The 18198-nt window shown below is 34.3% G+C and overlaps 1 protein-coding gene across 3 annotated transcripts in view; it reads left to right on the top strand.

Moving 5' to 3' along the window:
* Positions 1 to 18198, top strand: part of LOC118188783 (MSL complex subunit 3-like) — a 136407-nt gene that overhangs the window by 12862 nt on the left and 105347 nt on the right. For all 3 annotated transcript variants that reach the window (XM_085817821.1, XM_085817825.1, XM_085817826.1), the window contains one exon: positions 17322 to 17417. In XM_085817821.1, coding sequence (XP_085673947.1) covers positions 17322 to 17417 — 96 coding nt within the window. The remainder of the gene's footprint in view (positions 1 to 17321; positions 17418 to 18198) is intronic.

Below are 18198 nucleotides of genomic sequence, written 5' to 3' on the forward strand. Positions count from 1 at the left end.
ACTTTCTCTTTAATTCTATAAACAGACATAATTTCTTGTTCAGTTACAAAGTTGTTCCGCTGTTCAAGTCCTGTAATTGCTGTGCCGAGAATACCGACTAACTTTTCAATAGAAATTTTTTCGTTTTCACTAACCTCTCTGTCACTTTCTTCATGCCTTTATCCATTTTTTGCATCAATTCCACTTTTTGTTTGGTTTGATGGACATCGAAACATGCTTTCACTTTATAGATCCTTTGGCAGTTCCAGAATCGGAAACTCTTTTTGACATAATTGAAAGTTCAAGCTTACTTTCTGTAAAATTTTTCTAACAGTCTGCAAAAAATAATAAGCTGGATCCAATTAGAAGATAAGGAACAATGCAATCTGCGACATTAACTGAAATAGATAATTAGATAATTTTAGCCTAGCTTATACCGTCGTTATGCATGCGCAGAAAGTTCGTAGCTTTGAGGTCCAGATTATAGATCATTCCGGATTATGGACGTCCGAATTAAAGACTTTGTACTGTATTACAGAAATTGTTAATAATTTTTACTGAAGTGGCTTTACTACATTATTTTAATGGTTTAAATGTATTTTGATAATACATTTATTATTTTAATATATTTTGATTTTAACTTTCTATTTTGATATTACTTTTAGTAAAAGAAATGCTTTTTCTCAGTGGAGGGGGTAAATTTAATGGTGGTTAATACTGGACATATTTTATTATACATTTAATATATAAATATATTTTATTTTAAGTAGTGGGATAGTGCATATTATGCAAACCTGCCTCGCAAGCATTGTCAGAATTATAATGCTATATTTAGCAAGGCAGTATTTCATGTAAGACATAGTCTTTGAAAGCATAATTTTACATTTTATCAATTAAAAGCAGTTTTACTTATTTTTGACTGCAAATGCTGAACGAAAGTTACAATTTTTGAGTGTTTATAGAGACAGACTGACAATCTAGGGTGTCCCATCAAGTTACTGTGTTTCAGTTAGAGATATATTAGGCATACGGGTAGGTCCTAAAAATTAGTAAGTTATTTAGTTATCATTTTGTCTCAAATCTGAACTTAGCAACTCTATTATGGTTTACCACTTGCCTTGTAGAACTACGGAGGATCACCATTAGGGAATCATGAATGCAGTTTCTGTCGACCATAATCGATTCGTAGAAAGTGTACAATGGTGAGACCGACACATTAGCTGGATGAAGTCACTGCCCCTACCACATTAATGAAAGGGAATTATAGGGAAAGAAATTTATACAGAAAATCTTTAATTGATATGATTAATTATAATTATCATTTAATGCATTGTAAGTAAACTTATAATAAAGCAGGTACAGTAAACAACAGAGTAATCATAATTCATCCATCAATTAGGCATAAATTTAAAGGAGAAAAACTGTACTATAAGATAAAATCATCGATGTAAAAAATGAGTTATTTATAATTTTATTTATTCTCTTTAATTAAGCCAAAAAAATAAAGCAAAGTTAATTTTGACTTTTTAATCTTTGCTATATTGTAAATTGTATTTTGCTTGCAGTAACTTTCAAAGATTAAAATCAAAGAAACCTTATTAATTCTTGCCAGCTGTTGCAAGTTGCATTAGAATCGGCATCAAATAAAATTTTCTTATATGATAAGTGTGATTGAAAGATTATTATTTTCATTGGTGTTTTCTGGACTAAATTCACTTCGAAAGCAGATCACAGAATCTGAGAATAATTTTCTTTCTAATGAGTAGTCTTTTCTTAAGATGTTGAGATTTAAGTTTTACTGAAATTGCTGCTGAGTTGGTGAATTTTACCATTTGTTAAAGTGATATGTGACATTTAACAAATGATACAAGTAAAATATAGTTATCTCTGAAACTGTAACAATATTAGCAGTTTGAAAAATTCTAATTACATATGATGAATATTATACTGCTCTGCTATACTGCTCCATAAAGGCAACAGCTATCCTCCCTTTTCTTTGCCTGTTCTAATAGTTTTGCAAGATTTAATACAAATGTATCACTGCAGATTGGCAATAAAAAATTTGGTGAACATACATACAGAAAGTAACTGATTACTTAGAGCGGGAAATATTATCATTTCATCCATCATACTATTTGATTATCATGTATATCAAATTTAAAACATGTTTAATGGATATTAAATTTTATGCATGGCAATATGTTGCTATTTTTATCAAAAATTAATTTAACATAATTTAAAAAGTATTTAGTTGTGTGTAGTATGTATGTGTGATTAAAATTTTAACTCCTTTAAAAAGACATATTTGCCGTTACGCAGCTGGAATTATTGAAACATTTTAAATATGGTGGTAATTAGATTTTGATTAGAGGAAAAAGTATGTTTTTTCATTTACTTCTTGTACGTTTGTCGCATTGTGAAAAAAACAGCAGCACCTAGAAATACAAAAATTTGAACATGTTGTGGTAGTCCTTCGCCTGAGCATATACACCTTGAAGCCCAAATTCAAAAATGTTTTGTATTTATTTTATATTTTGTGCGAATTTAATGATGTTTTGATTAGCAAACTCGAGAATTTTAAAACAGTCTGTTACCATGTGGTGAAGTGTAAGATATTTATGTTTCAAATTTTATCATGAAACTCAGAGATTTAAAAGAAATGTATTGTCATTTCTGCAAATAATATATTTTTATCTTTTCACACTTCAGTCTGCGGCCATTCGGCAAAGTTTAAAACATTTCATTTTGCTTTAAATCTGTCTGTTATTAACAAACCAAGTGATACAAAATACTTTAATTAGTTTTCGTACAAATACTACCAACAGTGGCAGATTTTGCTTTCATTAAGAAAGAAACTTCATAATTTTGTTCATAGCAGTTGCCATGTTGGCTTGCTTTTGCTAATAAAGGTTTTTCTAATGTGTCATTACTAATGTTAGATCAAAATTTAGTCCTTATTTTCACAGCAACACTGAAAATCCTTTCGCATTCTGCATTACTACGGGGAATTGTCAGAATGACCAACATTATTCTAGACAGTTCACTACACAGTACAAAGTCCGTAATCCGGAATGATCTATAATCCGGACCTCAAAGAGACAAACTTAGGTATGCGCATAATGCGTTTACGCATGCACGTTTGATGCGCTTGTGCGCTACGCATGCGTGTAAAGCATTTACCCATGCACACTTCTGATAGTGAAGAAAGTAACAGAGAACGTTATTGAAAATGAACAAATTTCTATTGACAAGTTAGTCAGTATTCTCGACACAGCAATTACAGTGGAACTTTGTACCTTACATTGAGAGAAATGTATACTAAAGTAAACAAATAAATATTAAGCTTTTTGTTTTTTGTAAATTTTGATACCCTTTAGATCAAAATTACTCTTTATTTCATAAATTACAGTTTCATATTTTTAATTGTATAATTTCTGCATGTCATCTTACCATATTTAAATTGATGATCTATAATCTGGAAAAAAACCCTAATCTGGAATCACTGAAGTCCCGACGAGTCCGGATTACAGACTTTGTACTGTACTTTAAAATTCGATCAGCACCATTCAGTTTTCAAATTAAACTCCACTGGGTGTCAGTCCTAGCTGATTTTATAACTTTATCCAAATTTTCTAATTGTATGCTCAATATCATCATCTTTCATGACTAAATGAAGTAAAACTGGAATCTATCTATATATATATAAAGGATGCATTTGCTAGAGCAGAAACATCTGCAACTTTAGTGTATAAAATCATTTCATTGATGATTGGAAATTTATGTAGTGTGTAATCACATATTCGGCAGAAGTAGCTTCTAAAGTGGAAATAAAACTAATTTTAGTCTTCCTCTGAAAGTTCTTCTGTTACTTTGTTAGTTGTAGCCCCTATTACCAAATCTTAATCTTTATCTGATTTCCTATTTCACCATAAATCACCCATACGTAGAACTAAAATATGAAACAAAGACTGGTTGTACAAACTTTAATAAAATGTCTTTCAACAGATCATAAATCCATTGATTGCAGAACATGAATTAATGGAATTCTGCTTTGTAGAACTGTTAAGAACATCGAATGATGGTAAAATAAATTGTACAAAAGAGCAAAAAGCTTTGTTAAGGTCTAAAGACAAAAACATAAATATTCTTTCTTCACAAGATAAACTTAATAGTAATTGAAAAACATTTTCTTGTTGATATTTTTTTATTTTTATTTTGAGAGAAATTTGTATCAGCTTTGTATTTTGTAGTATTATCTTGAGAACTGCCAATTAAATTCCTTACTGGTGCAGAAATTCCTTTTCTTAAGTCTATTTTTAACAGTTGAAGTAGTAGCTACATCTCCATTTACTTTAGGTTATTTTATAACTTTCATTGTTCTAGAAGCATTTACTTCTTTAAAAAATCCAAGAAGTGGGTTCCATTGATTGAGGATTCTAGATAAACATTTCTTTACATACATGTTTAAAAATGTTTCTTATTTTAGTATTATGCAGCTGTTGGAATTGTTTCAATTTTTCTTTTCTTTTAGAACTCCTTTCAAGACAATAATCAACAATGTTTTCGTCCACATTTATTGGTAAAGAAGCTGCCCCTTTTTCAGCTGCTAAATTTCAGAGGTGACAGGTGTCCCTCATAATTTGCAAATCTGAAGCTTCTTTTTTTAAGATGCCTGTGCCAGTCTTCAAACCTACTATTACTGGTGCATTATCAGCACCAAGTGCTAAGCAATTATCCAGAGGAATTGCATTTTCGTTTAAACTTTTAATAATTAGCTCTGCTATATTAAAAACCTGTCGAATGTCCTTCTAAGGTGGGAGCAGAAAGTAAACTTCACTCAGTTTCTAAAGACACTGGATTAAAATAAGAGACAAAAATTGGATAGAGTTTTGAATTGGTATTATTGCTTTTATCTGTAGAGAGGCAAAATGGAGCTGTTTTAATGCAGTCAATAACTGAAAATTTATTTTTCATACCCATTTCTTTAACAATTGCAGCTGTTTCAGTCCGTACATTTAAATATTTTTTAGCGATTTAACTATTGCGAAACACTTTTCTAAATAAAGCTGCAGCATGATCCGATGCATTCAGTGGCAGATTGTGCTCAAGTAAAAAAGCAGAGAACAGGCATTTGGCATTAATAACCTTTTGGTCCTTTGTTTCCACAGTAAAATCTAATTTTTTGTTGTTTTCGATAGAATTTGTGTCGTCCTTGTGTTTTTGTGTACGCACGTGTTTGAGAACGTTGACCCTTCCACCATGTGAAATCGAAAAATCGCAATGACGAACAGTACACATTGCAAATGTATTAAATTTACTTGAGGAAATAATAGAAGGAAAGTCATCTATGTACGATTTTTGAAAAGTACATAAGTATTTTACCTTTTTTGCAGACATAACTAAAACAAAAGATTATAATTTCTTAAACTATTTCTCGAAAGCACATGCACTCGCACTGGTCAACGACAAGATGAACGAAATGACATCCTTTATCTTGGTTTGTGCTCATTGGCTAATATATATGCCAGATGATATGCACTGGGGCTCGGTGATGGAAAACTGGAACACAGCGTTTTGAACACATGTGGTCTCACCTACAAAGTGCAGCATAATTTCTCACTGATGAAACAAGTTTGGTTTTCTTTTAGATGTAATGTAGAGAAAAACCAAGTGATGCCCAAAACCTTCTTCTTCTTTTTTTTTTTTTTTTTTTTTTTTTTTTTTTTCTTTTTTTTTGTGCAAAGAATGAAGTATTAAGCCAAGGAAAAAAAATCAGGAGAAATCTTTTAAAAATCTGGTTGGCAGAAGAAGGGTCTGAAATCGGTAGAGTTGGCAACTCTGTACATGTAAACTTTTCAACTGATTGTCTGCCAGAACATGTCACAAAATATTAATATAATTGCACATATGTATTCACACCCGTGTGGTGACCGGGTGTAAAATAGTCCCAATGTAGCTTGTGCATGTCATAAAAGGAGACTAAAATGGGTACCCAGCATCTGGGGGTATAGCCGAGCACCCTGGCCCTGGGGATTATATCAGGGAACTGGTCCTTCAGGTTGGGTGTTAACTACACCACCTCGTAAAAAATCTTACCGTTAAGAAATCCAAATATAGAATTAGCCGGACTGCTTCTACTGGAAAACGACTTGGAAATAGCCTAGGAACTTTTCGTTTTGGAACCTGGAATGTCCAAACACTGTACTACTGTAGGGACTGCTATTTCTTATAGAAGAATTTGACAAATATAATATGAATCTGCTTGCCATTCTGGAAATTCGATGGCTTGGGGAAGGTACCATTGAGAAAAGAAACCACACGGTTTACTATATCTGTGATGTGAAAAAACATATTTTTGGTACTGGTTTCTTATTGAACAAAAGTTTAAAACACTTAATGATTGATTTTGTTCCTAAATCACCCCGACTTTTCAAAATTCGGCAAAGGGGAAAGTTTTTTTAATTATAGTATTATCAATGGACATGCACCTACAGAGGACAAGAAAGAGGAAGAGAAGGAAATTTTTTATGAGGAACTTTCTATGTTATACAGATCTTGTCTCAAGCATGACATAAAACTTGTTATGGGAGATATGAATGCTAAATTGGGTAAAGCGGATGAATTTAGACTAACAATTGGAAAGCATGGCTTACATGATAGTACTAATGACAATGGACAATGGCTAGTATTTTTGCTGCTGAACACAACATGATAATTTCAAGCCAAAGGATTCTATCCTTTGGTAAGGGTGCTGTCATCTGGTCGGCTGGTTTAGCTAAATATTTTTGGCAAATCATACAACCTTTTAATGCTTTTTTGACTAACTGTCATCCTTTAGGAATCCAGAAGCGTGATCTGACTTTAGCTAAAGTTGTAACAATTCCTCCATGCATTATCTTCTCATGTTCTTTGCGTACAATTAGTATCGTCATTTGGGAATTTTTAGGTAGGATTATTAGATATTTGTTATCTAGTGAGAAGTCAGAAAATTCTAATCTTCCTCTCAACCTCATTTCCTTTTAATCAATGTAAGGAAGAAAATTGTTCAACGGGGAATTTTTTCCAACTGAATGACCTTCTTTGAGGGATTTATATTCTTCGGTAAAAAACTTCTTTTGCCCTGATCTTATCCAGAAATTTTCTGCTTCTTGTAACTCTTCAGCTGTGAGAGTTCCTTGAATGTTGCTAGTTTTTCTTAATTTTCTAATGAAATGTGCTGTTCAAGCAGTGATTCTTAACACCTTCTCTAATTTCCTATATTTTGATATGTCAAAAAGATCATCTGTACTTTTTCGATTGTACATGATTGATGTAGTATATTACCGGATCCCTTTCGGTATTCCAATTTGTTTTCATCTATTGTTTCTTTAATATCTAATCTTGGCCAAAGTTCGAGAGGGAGTTGAAGCCACTGGGGACCTTGCGTCCAAATGGTCTCGTTTATTAACTTGGAAATCTTCGTTCTCCGAGATACGAGATCTGCAGGGTTGTCGACACCTGGGCAATAATGCCAATTTTGAGGTGAGCTCAATTTTTGTATTTCTTCGACACGATTCCTGACAAAGGGTTTAAAGGCTTCAGGTTGTTTTTGGATCCAAAAATAAGTAATTGTTGAGTCTGTCCAAAAATAGCACGGAATTTTCAATTTCAGTGCTTTCAGAATATTGCTGACTAACTTAACTGATAACAATGCCCCTATTATTTCTAACCTTGGTAAAGTAAGGGATTTTAGTGGGGCTACCCTATTTTTAGAAGAGACAAAGGCCGTTTTGATTTCTTTATTTTCTGTTGTGAAACGTAAATATGCGGCTGTACCATAGGCTTTGAACTTACATCTGAAAAGCAATGTAGCTCGAGATTTTCGACATTAATGTTCAAGGGCATGAAAAGTAACGAGAGATGGAGAATTCAGCCATTTGAGGTAGCTCTTCACACCGCTTTCTCCATTCAGAGGACAAATCTTCAGGCAAAGGTACATCCCAATCTATTTGCGACAACCAAATCTTCTGTATTAAGCACTTTATTCTAACACTGAAAGGTCCTAAAATTCCAATCGAATCGAATATCCGACCCAACACTTCTAAAAGAAATCATTTTGTTTCTATTGGTTTAGATGTGAAAGACAATAAGTTCCGAACATCAAAATACAGCAAGTCCTTTGAATTATCCCATGCCATACCTAAGACCTTAAATGGGAAATTTTCTCTATTAAAATCTTCAGGATTTTCATCTGGAACGATACCCTGTTTTACCCACAATTCATGTAATTGTCTCGAGTTACTATGCCATTTGTGAAGCTGCATGCTTGCTTCCTTAAATATTTGGACCGATTCTAGACTTGTAGTTAATGCTTCATTGATCGTTGGTTGGCTTCCAATCACATCATCTACATATACGTTCTCATTCAAAAAGTTAACCGTTGTAGGATAAAGTTTATTAAATTTTTTCAGATGATGTTTAATGGTAGCGGCTAATAGAAATGGAGTACTATTTATTCTGAATAAAACTCTAGTGAACCTATATATGTCAGGAGAAGTTTCATCATTAGGGAATTCGGAAAACAGAAACCTGGTTGCGTCTCGATCTTTTTCATGTATGAGAATCTGTAAAAAGGCTTGTTTTATATCTGCGGTGAAGGCTATTAGATTATACCAAAATCTTAACAACAATTCGAATATTTCAGGGTATAAATTTGGCCCAACATGTAGACAGTCATTTAAAGAAATGGATCCTGGGGCGTACGATGATGCATCATAAACAATACGTAATTTACTTGTAACTCGATCCTCACATATAATTTCCCTATGCGGTAAGTAAAACAGGACATCCTCTTCATTTGAAATTTCTGTAACTGGTTCGATAATATTTTGTTTTAACTGATCTCTTAATACGTTCCTGTATTCGGAAAATAGATTAGGATTTTTTTTAAGTCGATAAAATCTTTCTTCCGCGATTTCCCTACTACGGTCAAAAGTCGTTAATTCGGACACCCATAATCCGGACCTCAAAGCTAAAATCTTTCTGCGCATGCGCATAGGCATTTTACGCGTGCGCGCAAGACGTTTACGACTGTGCATATGCGTGTGCGCAAGTGCAGAATACGTTTTCGCCTGCGCGTTTAATGTGTAACGGATGGTATAAGCTAAAATTATCTAATTATTTATTTCAGTTAATGTTGATGATTGCGTTGTTCCTTAATCTTCGAATTGGATCCGGCTTATTATTTTTTGCAGACTGTAAGAGCAATTTTATAAAAGTAAGCTTGAACTTTCGATTATGTCAAATAGAATTTCCGATGCTGGAGCTCCCAAAGGATCTATCTAGAAAACGAAACTATGTTTCGATGTCCATCAAACAAAAAACGAATTGCCACAGAAAATGGATAAAGGCATATCCTTTGTTTATCTAACCGTTCCAAAATCTGTTTATCAATTTCACACGGGTCTGCGGGGGGGGAGTCGCGGCGCGCAATGAACTGGAAGTTGATCTGTCAACACTATCGTTATCTTCAGGGCAGATGTTTTTATTTTATTCGGCTTATAATTCCTTACTAAATGTAGTATTTCATCTCGATGTTCTCCATCTTTGATGTGATTTAAATCAAATTCCTTGTCATTATAATTCACTTCCGATAGCGAAGAAGTAATAGAGGTTAACTTTTCATACTTCCACTATCCAAGAGAAGTCTGGCAAACACCTTTTGCTTAGCTGTTTTAACTTTTATCGTGCAAGTCTGTAAAAGAATTGTGTTATTTGCACTATGTGAAACGGCCGAAACAATTTCTTCTTTCTGTTCCTTAGTTTGTGTATCATTTTTCAAAATTGATATACTATCCTTTTTATCACTTGGTGTATTTTTAACTATTGAACTGGATTTAAAACATATGGCTTCCGAATGTTTACCTTTGCAAATTTTACAAACTTTAGTTTGACGTTGCCGGCAATGTGAGATTTTGTGCTTAGGGGCCAGGCAAAGAAAACGCTGAGCTTGGTTCTTCAAAATAGCTCTCTTCTCATTAACTGTGAAGCATAAGCAAGACTCTGAGTCATGGTTTTGAAAACAAAAAATGCAGTTTCGATTTGATGACGCGGCTGCCATAAATTAATGTGTGGTGACAGTTTGTTTATGTTTCGGCGTCGGTGGATATCTGTTAACACCTTTCATTTCTGGTTTTTGACTTGCGTGGAAAAGATAACGAATTAATCTACAGATCCAGTTTGCATAAAAGGTCTTGCTCACTGTTTCTGCAGTAATGTCTGGCAGAGGGATGGATGGGTTCCATCCGGCAAGTAAACCTGTCAATGCAGGTTAAGCAATATGTTTGACCATTTGTTGGTGGAAGTTGTCCAACGATGTCAATGTGTATGACACTAAATCTAACATCTGGTTGTTCTTCAAACAGTTTAAATTTGGATTTAGTGTGTCTAATATTTTCAACCTTTTGGCAATTCATACATGCTTGAGCCCATTCCTTAACTTGTTTGTTAATTCCTGGCCACGTAAACCTGGCAGCCACCTGCTTGACAGTAGAGTTTATGCCAGGATGTGACAAGCTATGGATGCGGTTAAAAATCATCCTCTGAAACTTATGTGGAATATATGGGTGCATTTTATTTTGTGACACATCAGACCATAAAAGTTTTTCCAGACGAAAGGACATATGGCTTAAAATGCGAAGAGGTATTATTGGAGCAAAATTCTTTAAATTCATTATGGGTACACTGTTCTTGAGCTGTTTGCTTATAATCAATGATAGAAACTGCTTTCTTGATAAAGCTTCAGTGACAGTGTTTTCTTTCCCACTAACATGCTTGATGTCTGTGATGAATTGTCTGTGATATTATTGTCTTGGAGGAGCTTTTTCACTCTTCTGTTTAAACGCAAACGTTAAAGGTTTTGATTTGTCAGGGTAACAAATTCTCTGCCTTCCAGCATATACTTAAAATGTTTCACAGACTGGTATACACAGTCCCGGATCTAGTGGGGGGCAAGCCGATCACGACACTGAGCGACTCATTTATACAGAGTAAGAAAAATGGAGAGAAATTCTATGTAGTCATGGATGCGGGACTGTATCTTTCAACAAACTGTCGTTCTTTTCTTGGGTCTGAATGAAATCCCAAGTAGCCTGTTCACAAAGTGTCCTCGACCTAGCCGAGGAAAAATTTTCTGAATTTAATCTCTCCGCTTGCCAAACATAATTCAACTCTTAGGTACCAGTCAAAGCACCTAACACAGGGAAAGGAATCATATTTATCAAAGATAATTCAAAAAAGTTATTAACTTAAAGGCAAAACAGTCTGAAACAGCATTTTAAATGATGAGACACGTAGGGAGAAAAAAATGAACCAGGTGATTCAATACGTAAAAACGCATAGTGATGTGTGTGAGACAAAGGAAAATTTAATTGATTTCATACAAGTTGGTGAAAAGATAGGAGAATATATTTTTGAACGCATTGTAGAAAATTAGTGTCTTAATTGACACTTGATGGTTTAGGTATTGGACAATGTCGGTGTCAGTCTTACGACAATGGGTCTAATATGGATAGCATTTCTAAATCAGTACAAGCTAGGATTGAATCCAAAAGTAAGCTCAACAGAAAGACTATTCTCCTAGGAGGGGACGATGGTACGTATTTTTCCTTTATAACAAACAAACAAAAAAACTAGCTTGTACTTATTAGGAAGCTGGAGGAATATGTGCCATGTTTGGCTCGCTCCTAGTATCTTGCCGGTGTGCATTCTGCTTCTTTGTGCACGGAAGCAGTTAATCTGTTTGGAATTACTCAGAAAATACTTCGCTTTTTTGTTGGATACTCTACTTGATGGTATATTATGAAATAATGTATAAAATACAACTTAAAAGGAAGCGGCCAGACGAGATGGTTGGCAAAATATGTGGCTGTGAAAGTGTAGGATATCTCATACATGCTGTGAAAAATTTTGAATTTACTATTAACCTGAAAATTTGAGTTCCTATTTTTCCAGAATTCAATCGAGTAAATATAGATATTCAAAAGGAATTCGTCTTCCGCATTCTGTGTAGTTAACGAAAGAACTGACCAAAACTGAGGTTTTATAAAAAATGAGAGAAAAATCCTATGGGATATTGGATACAAGTGTCAACAGTAGCCGAAAAAATTGCAGTTGAGTCTATTTTGACAAAGAAAAACTTCCAAAGCACAAAAAGCAATTTGATGAGCTGTTTGAGGACGAATCACGAACACTTCAACCTCTTCAAATCAATGTTTCAGCAAATTAAAACATATTAAAAAATATCTATGATCATCGGTGAGCCAGGAGCATTTATCAAGTCTCTCGATTCTGGCAACCGAAAATCAAACCGCAGATCAAATTATGACGATGCCATGCATTTATTTACAGAACAAAAGGATTTCAGAGTAAAATTTTAATTTTCTTTACTAATTCCATGATTATTTTATTAGACTTAAGGCAGATAAGAACTTAAAATTACTTATGAAATAGGAAGTATGAGAAACAAGACAGGAAGCACAAATACCAAACCATATTCTAATAAACCATAATTCCATAAATAAACCGTATTCTGTATAATCTTTTCAGAATATTTTCTTTTGGCAATAGGCATTTCTCGGCAATTTTCCCTGGCTGAGCAATAAAAGCTGCTGAGCACAGTTAGCTCAGCAATTATTATTAGGGTAATAAATTGACTGTTATTATTACGGTAATAAATTAGTGGCTGATCAATAAAAGCTGCTGAGCACTAGTAGTTCGGTCCGAGGGTCAAGTATATGTGAGTGTGCTGGCTGTATGAGCATTTCCGTGATTTTCCATGTGTGTAACATAGATACGAGCTAGTTTCCCTTTCAAATTTTTTCCACTGGGCATGCCTCTTTTTCCATGCAGTCCCTAATGGCGGAACACATAGTAAATAATCAAACAAATGTCCTCAGTAGTGGCCGAGTGATTAAGACCGATGAATACTGGTAGTTCGATCTTGCATGGGTTCAATAAATAACGGAAGAACGGGCTGGCTGCATAGTTTCTTTTTGTGGATTTCCTCATGTGTAACATGAATATGAGCCAGTTTCCTTTAAAAAGTTCCTCCACGAAAGCGTTTTCCTCTAGCAGGTACGAACCAGTTTCCCTTAAACATTGTTTCCACGGTGCATTCTTCCCTTTCCATGCAATGCCTAATGGCGAAACACATAGTAAATAATAAAAAAAAAATGTCCTCAGCAGTGGCCGAGTGATTAAGACCGATGAATACGCGTAGTTCAACCTTGCCTGGGTTCAAACCCAGGAGAACGTGCTGGCTGCATGGTTTATTTTCGTGGATTTCCTCATGTGTAATGTGAATACGAGCCAGTTTCCTTTACAAAGTTTCTCCACTAAAGCACCTCTCCTCTAAGCAGATAGCCCTCCTGTCTTTGCCATATTCATATAATCTAACCTAACCTGATTTAACCAGTATGCAATAATACAGAATAGTGAGAAACAGGATATGCCCGTTTCCCCTAGAGCGGAGGAACGAATGGTGGCGAGGACTGGAGGGCTAGAAGCACTGAGGATTATAGTTAGGATTAGGATTGAATCCGAAAGTAATCTCAACAGAAAGACGATTCTTCTAGGAGGGGACCATTTTCTAATTATGTAACTTTGGTACGTATTTTTCCTTTATAACAAAACACACACACACACACACAAAAAAAAAAAAAAAAAAAAAAGGTCACATAAAGAATTTAGTATAAAATGGAGCTTAGGTTTTTACCTCAAACCCTATCTATTTCTGTATTTATTAAACAAATTAAAATATGTTAGAGAAATTTAAAGGATGCTGGGTGAGGGCGGCAGTTTTAGCTTTTGCCCCATGTCAGAAAAATCAAAGGGCGCTGGTATACACCTAACAGCTCATGATCGTAAGTGTTGTATGCTTTTTGAATTTCGTTTAATTTTTTGGAATAAAAGGCTTTTGGCTTCCAACTTCCATCTTCATATTGCTTTAGTACTGAGCCTATAGCCCAGTCTGAAGCATCTGTGTACAAAGATAATGAAAGTCCAGGTGTTGGAAAACTCAGGAGTGCAGCATCAGCTAGATCCCTTTTACATTTTTCAAATTGTTTTATGGCATCCTCTGTCCAAGGAACTGGCCTTTTATCTTTATTTTTTGCACCTTTCGGCATTTCGTGTAGCAGTGCTTGCATTTTTGTAGCATCTTTCAAATATCTGCAGTAAAAATTCAGCATTCCTAGAAATGTACGTAGGTTATGCAAGGGTTTTGATAACTTGTAAACCAAGATTACTTGAACTTTGGCAGGGAGAGGTTGTGATCCTTTGGCTGTGATAAGGTATCCCAAGAATTCTATTTGGTCAACATCCATTATGGATTTTCCTACATTAATACGAAGACCATAATTATTCAGCCTCTTAAAAACTAACTTAAGATTCTCTTTATGTTCTTCTTTTGATGAGGAAGCCACTAGCACATCATCTGAATATGGAAATAAGAAGTTCAGGCAGTGAGAAACCTCATTTATAAAACTTGAAATGTAGATGGGGTGTTTCGTAGGCCAAAACTCATAACATTGAATTCATATAAACCAACTGGCGTAACGATGGCAATTTTTGGCTTATCTTCTTCTGCAATAGGTATTTGATAATAAGCCTTAATAATCAATATTAGAAAAGGTAACTTTATTTTGTAAGATCAAGTTGAAATCCTCCATTTGAGGGATAGGATATCAATCAGGAACAGTTTGCTCGTTTAATCACCTATAATCACCACAGGGACGCAGTGTGCCGTCTTTCTTATTAACTGGGTGTAGTGGACTAGCTCACTGACATTTTGATAGCCAAATTATATTATTATCCAACATAAACTGGAACTCCTGCTTGGCTAGTGCCAATTTTGCAGGATCTAGTTGTGCGCGAGAGTGAACAGGCACTCCTTTAGTTAATTTAGTGCTGAACACCATGTTTAACAAAGGTACTCAAAATATTAGGTTTCTGTGATATCTGGATATAATTTAAGTAAATCAGAAAATTCTGAAAATTGATCAAAAGTGCTAATGCACTGCTCATCAGTTATAGACATAATATCACTGTTGACATATAACTAATTAATACCATCAATCAATTTTCTTTTGTGAATATCAGTCGGAAGGTGAAATCTATTTAAAAAGTCAAATAATTCCTCTACTTACTATCTATCTTTCACCAATAATTCCTCTACTTACCTTGGCTACCACAAAAGGCCATTGGAATGGCCATCGTAGTCCTAGATCAAGAGTTAAAGTTCTGAATCCAAACGTTGAGATTAGTTGCATACAATGTATAGGAGTGAGGTTTTTCTGCTTTTAAATTTGATGGAATGAGAAAGACATGAGCACCACTATCTACTAAAAACCGTAAACCTGTTTTTCTGCCCTTGACTAATAATAATCGCAATTTGAGGCAGTCGGGACCCATTGCAGCAGGACTTGCCACCGATTCTACTGCTGGTTTATGTTTTCCGACTGTTTCTAGATGTAAGGTTCCTTGCATTTTTCTGGGAAGCACTTCTTGCCAAACTTGAAGTGGTAATAGCAGTATTTAGCATTTGGATCGAACCTCTTCCTGTATCTGTTGCGACTCGCACTACGATTTCCACCGGGATTCTGATCGGGAATTACGGGCAGTCATATTCGCTACTTGAAGTTTCAAAGCAGAAAACTTATTTAAAAGCTCATCTACCGGAGCATTATTCTTGTTAACACTGGCAAGTTCTGATCGTGGTTGCATTTCCAGTATTTTATCTGCCATTGTACCTAATTTTTCCTAGTCCTCATCACTTACAATCGGCACATGTTTTACCACATCAGGCATTTTTCAAGCCAAAGAGTTTGTGGCACTTTGTCGGAAATGTCATCCGTGTCACCAAGCGATCTCATTCTGTGCAGTAGCTGGCTGGGTTTCGTATCAACCAGTTCTAATCCTGTAAGGAGACATTTGGTTTTGAGATTTTCACTATTTTTAAACGCTTGCATCAAACATGCTTCAGCAACATAATATTTATTAGTTCCGGCATCCTTTATTAAATAACAGATATTTTAAATTGATTGTGGTTCGAATGGGGCCACGAGGTAATTGAACTTTGTCTCCTCGCTGGTTATTCCACTAATGGCAAACTGGGCTTCAACTTAGTAGAACCAGATTTCTGGTTTGTTGATGCAGAAAGGAGATATTTTTGCACTAACTCTGTTATCCTTGGCCTTATTTTCAACCATGGAAGGCTGTACATCAGGCATAATGAACAGAAAATGTTCCAGGAGAGAGTCCTAAAGGTCACCACATATAGTTACAGGCGTTCGGCTCAACTGGAAAGTAACAGCTTTTCCCCAAGTACTACGCAAATAACATATTTGAGGCATATCGCCTCATTTGCTTACATATCCAGTTATTGAGAAAAAATAAAATATTACTCGAGAGTCCTTTCACACAGTAATAACTTCTCAAAAAACTTAGCACAAAAAGCACACTTTATTTTACAACACGATTCTCATAGTCGACAGTATATATCAGGTTACAGTTAGAACCTCACAAATCACAATTACAAATATTATATATGAAAATAGAAATTAACAAAAAGAAATAATTTAAGGCATAATATCCCAAATTTTGTTTTCTGAAATAGTGTTTACAAGCAATAAAAGCATTTTAATTAATTTTTAGTTACATAAAATTATTTCACTATTACCATGCTATTTTTAAGACATTAGATTATAACTGACTTATCTGCCACTAGATAACAGCAAATTTGCCATCTAGTGGCAGAGAGCTATGGTACTTCTCCTAACAACTACATGGCAGTGCTGCAAAACAACAAGACAGCAATGAAGTTGTACTTAGTGGAGTACATGTAGCTGTAGAAAGTTGTAACTCAGGGTAAAAAAATCCTTCAAAGCTATTTTAGAAGCTGCCAAACATTTCCTATCCAAAATGAAGGAACACTAATTGTATTGAATTATGGCAAAGTTAACCAGTCCTTTTCCATTAACATATAAGTACCAATTTTTTTTGTAATATTATTTTTATCTTTTATCAATCATTTGACTATGAAAAGTTACAGAATGAATCATCTTAATTTCCATTATTTGTTTTGGGAAAATTTACTTTGATATTTAAGTGCTTTGAATAACCAGTATCTTTTCCAAATGCATCATGCTCACAAATTTAGATATCACTGTATTTTAAAATTTTTAATTTCCTTTTGTTTTAAAAAAAAGTATTAAAATTAATTAAATCATCTTGTTAAACCTTTTGTAACATCTATTAAGAAAGAACATACTGTTTTTGTGATAATTATTCATTAATGGTTTTAGTTGGGATCGATGCGTGAAAGAAGAGTTTATTTTGCCTTTCACTGAGGAAAATCGTGAACTTCAAGCCAAATTAGCAAAAGATGCAGCATTGTCTATGTAAGTGCATTAAAGTGTTTTCTGAATTTATGAGTGAATTTCACTATCTCTTATACTTTCTCATTTTTTAAGGTGCTTCTTATTTTAATATATTAACTTGTTTTTGTCTTGAAAGGGTTTTATGTAATTCAAATAGATTTTGAAATTTAGTCAATCTTATTACTGGATATTTTCTAATGTATTCCGTCACCCAAGCTGTTTACCACCAGGCTCTGAAAATTAAAAAAATTATTAATATAATTTGAGCTCCCCTAAATTTTAAAATAGATACATCCACATAGTGATTGTTTTTGTCTTACTAACAAACTCTCACACACTACCTGTAAATGTCACGAAGAACCTTTTCTTCCAAATGTTGAACTTTAAGCCTGCGTAATACAAGAAGCAACTAGTCACAGTACAGAAAACACAGACTGGCATTCAGTCTAAGATATTGTTGAGTCAGCTGCATATTCACCTTCTCTAATTATTTATGGATGACTTGAGGTCTAGTCTAAGAAGTAGCAGAGACAACAATAAGAATGAGCGAGATACTAGTCACAGGGAAGTAGGAATGAAGCTTTCTTATCAGATATTGTAATGCTAATATTACTGCATATTCTTATTGGGAATGTAAGTTTCTTTCAAAGAAATAATATTGTGATGGATACCTGTATTTTATTTATGATTAATTTTCATTTGTATGTGCTTAATGTAACCACTTGCTTCAAAAAAATAAATCATTTGCATAACTTTTCCCTCTTGATTTTCGGACTATAAAATTAGTAAAAAAGGGGATGGG

Source organism: Stegodyphus dumicola, chromosome 1 (genome assembly GCF_044657685.1).
Source record: "Stegodyphus dumicola isolate Sdum_Otavi_A_Nest chromosome 1, ASM4465768v1".
In the NCBI taxonomy this organism is placed as follows: Eukaryota; Metazoa; Arthropoda; class Arachnida; order Araneae; family Eresidae; genus Stegodyphus; species Stegodyphus dumicola.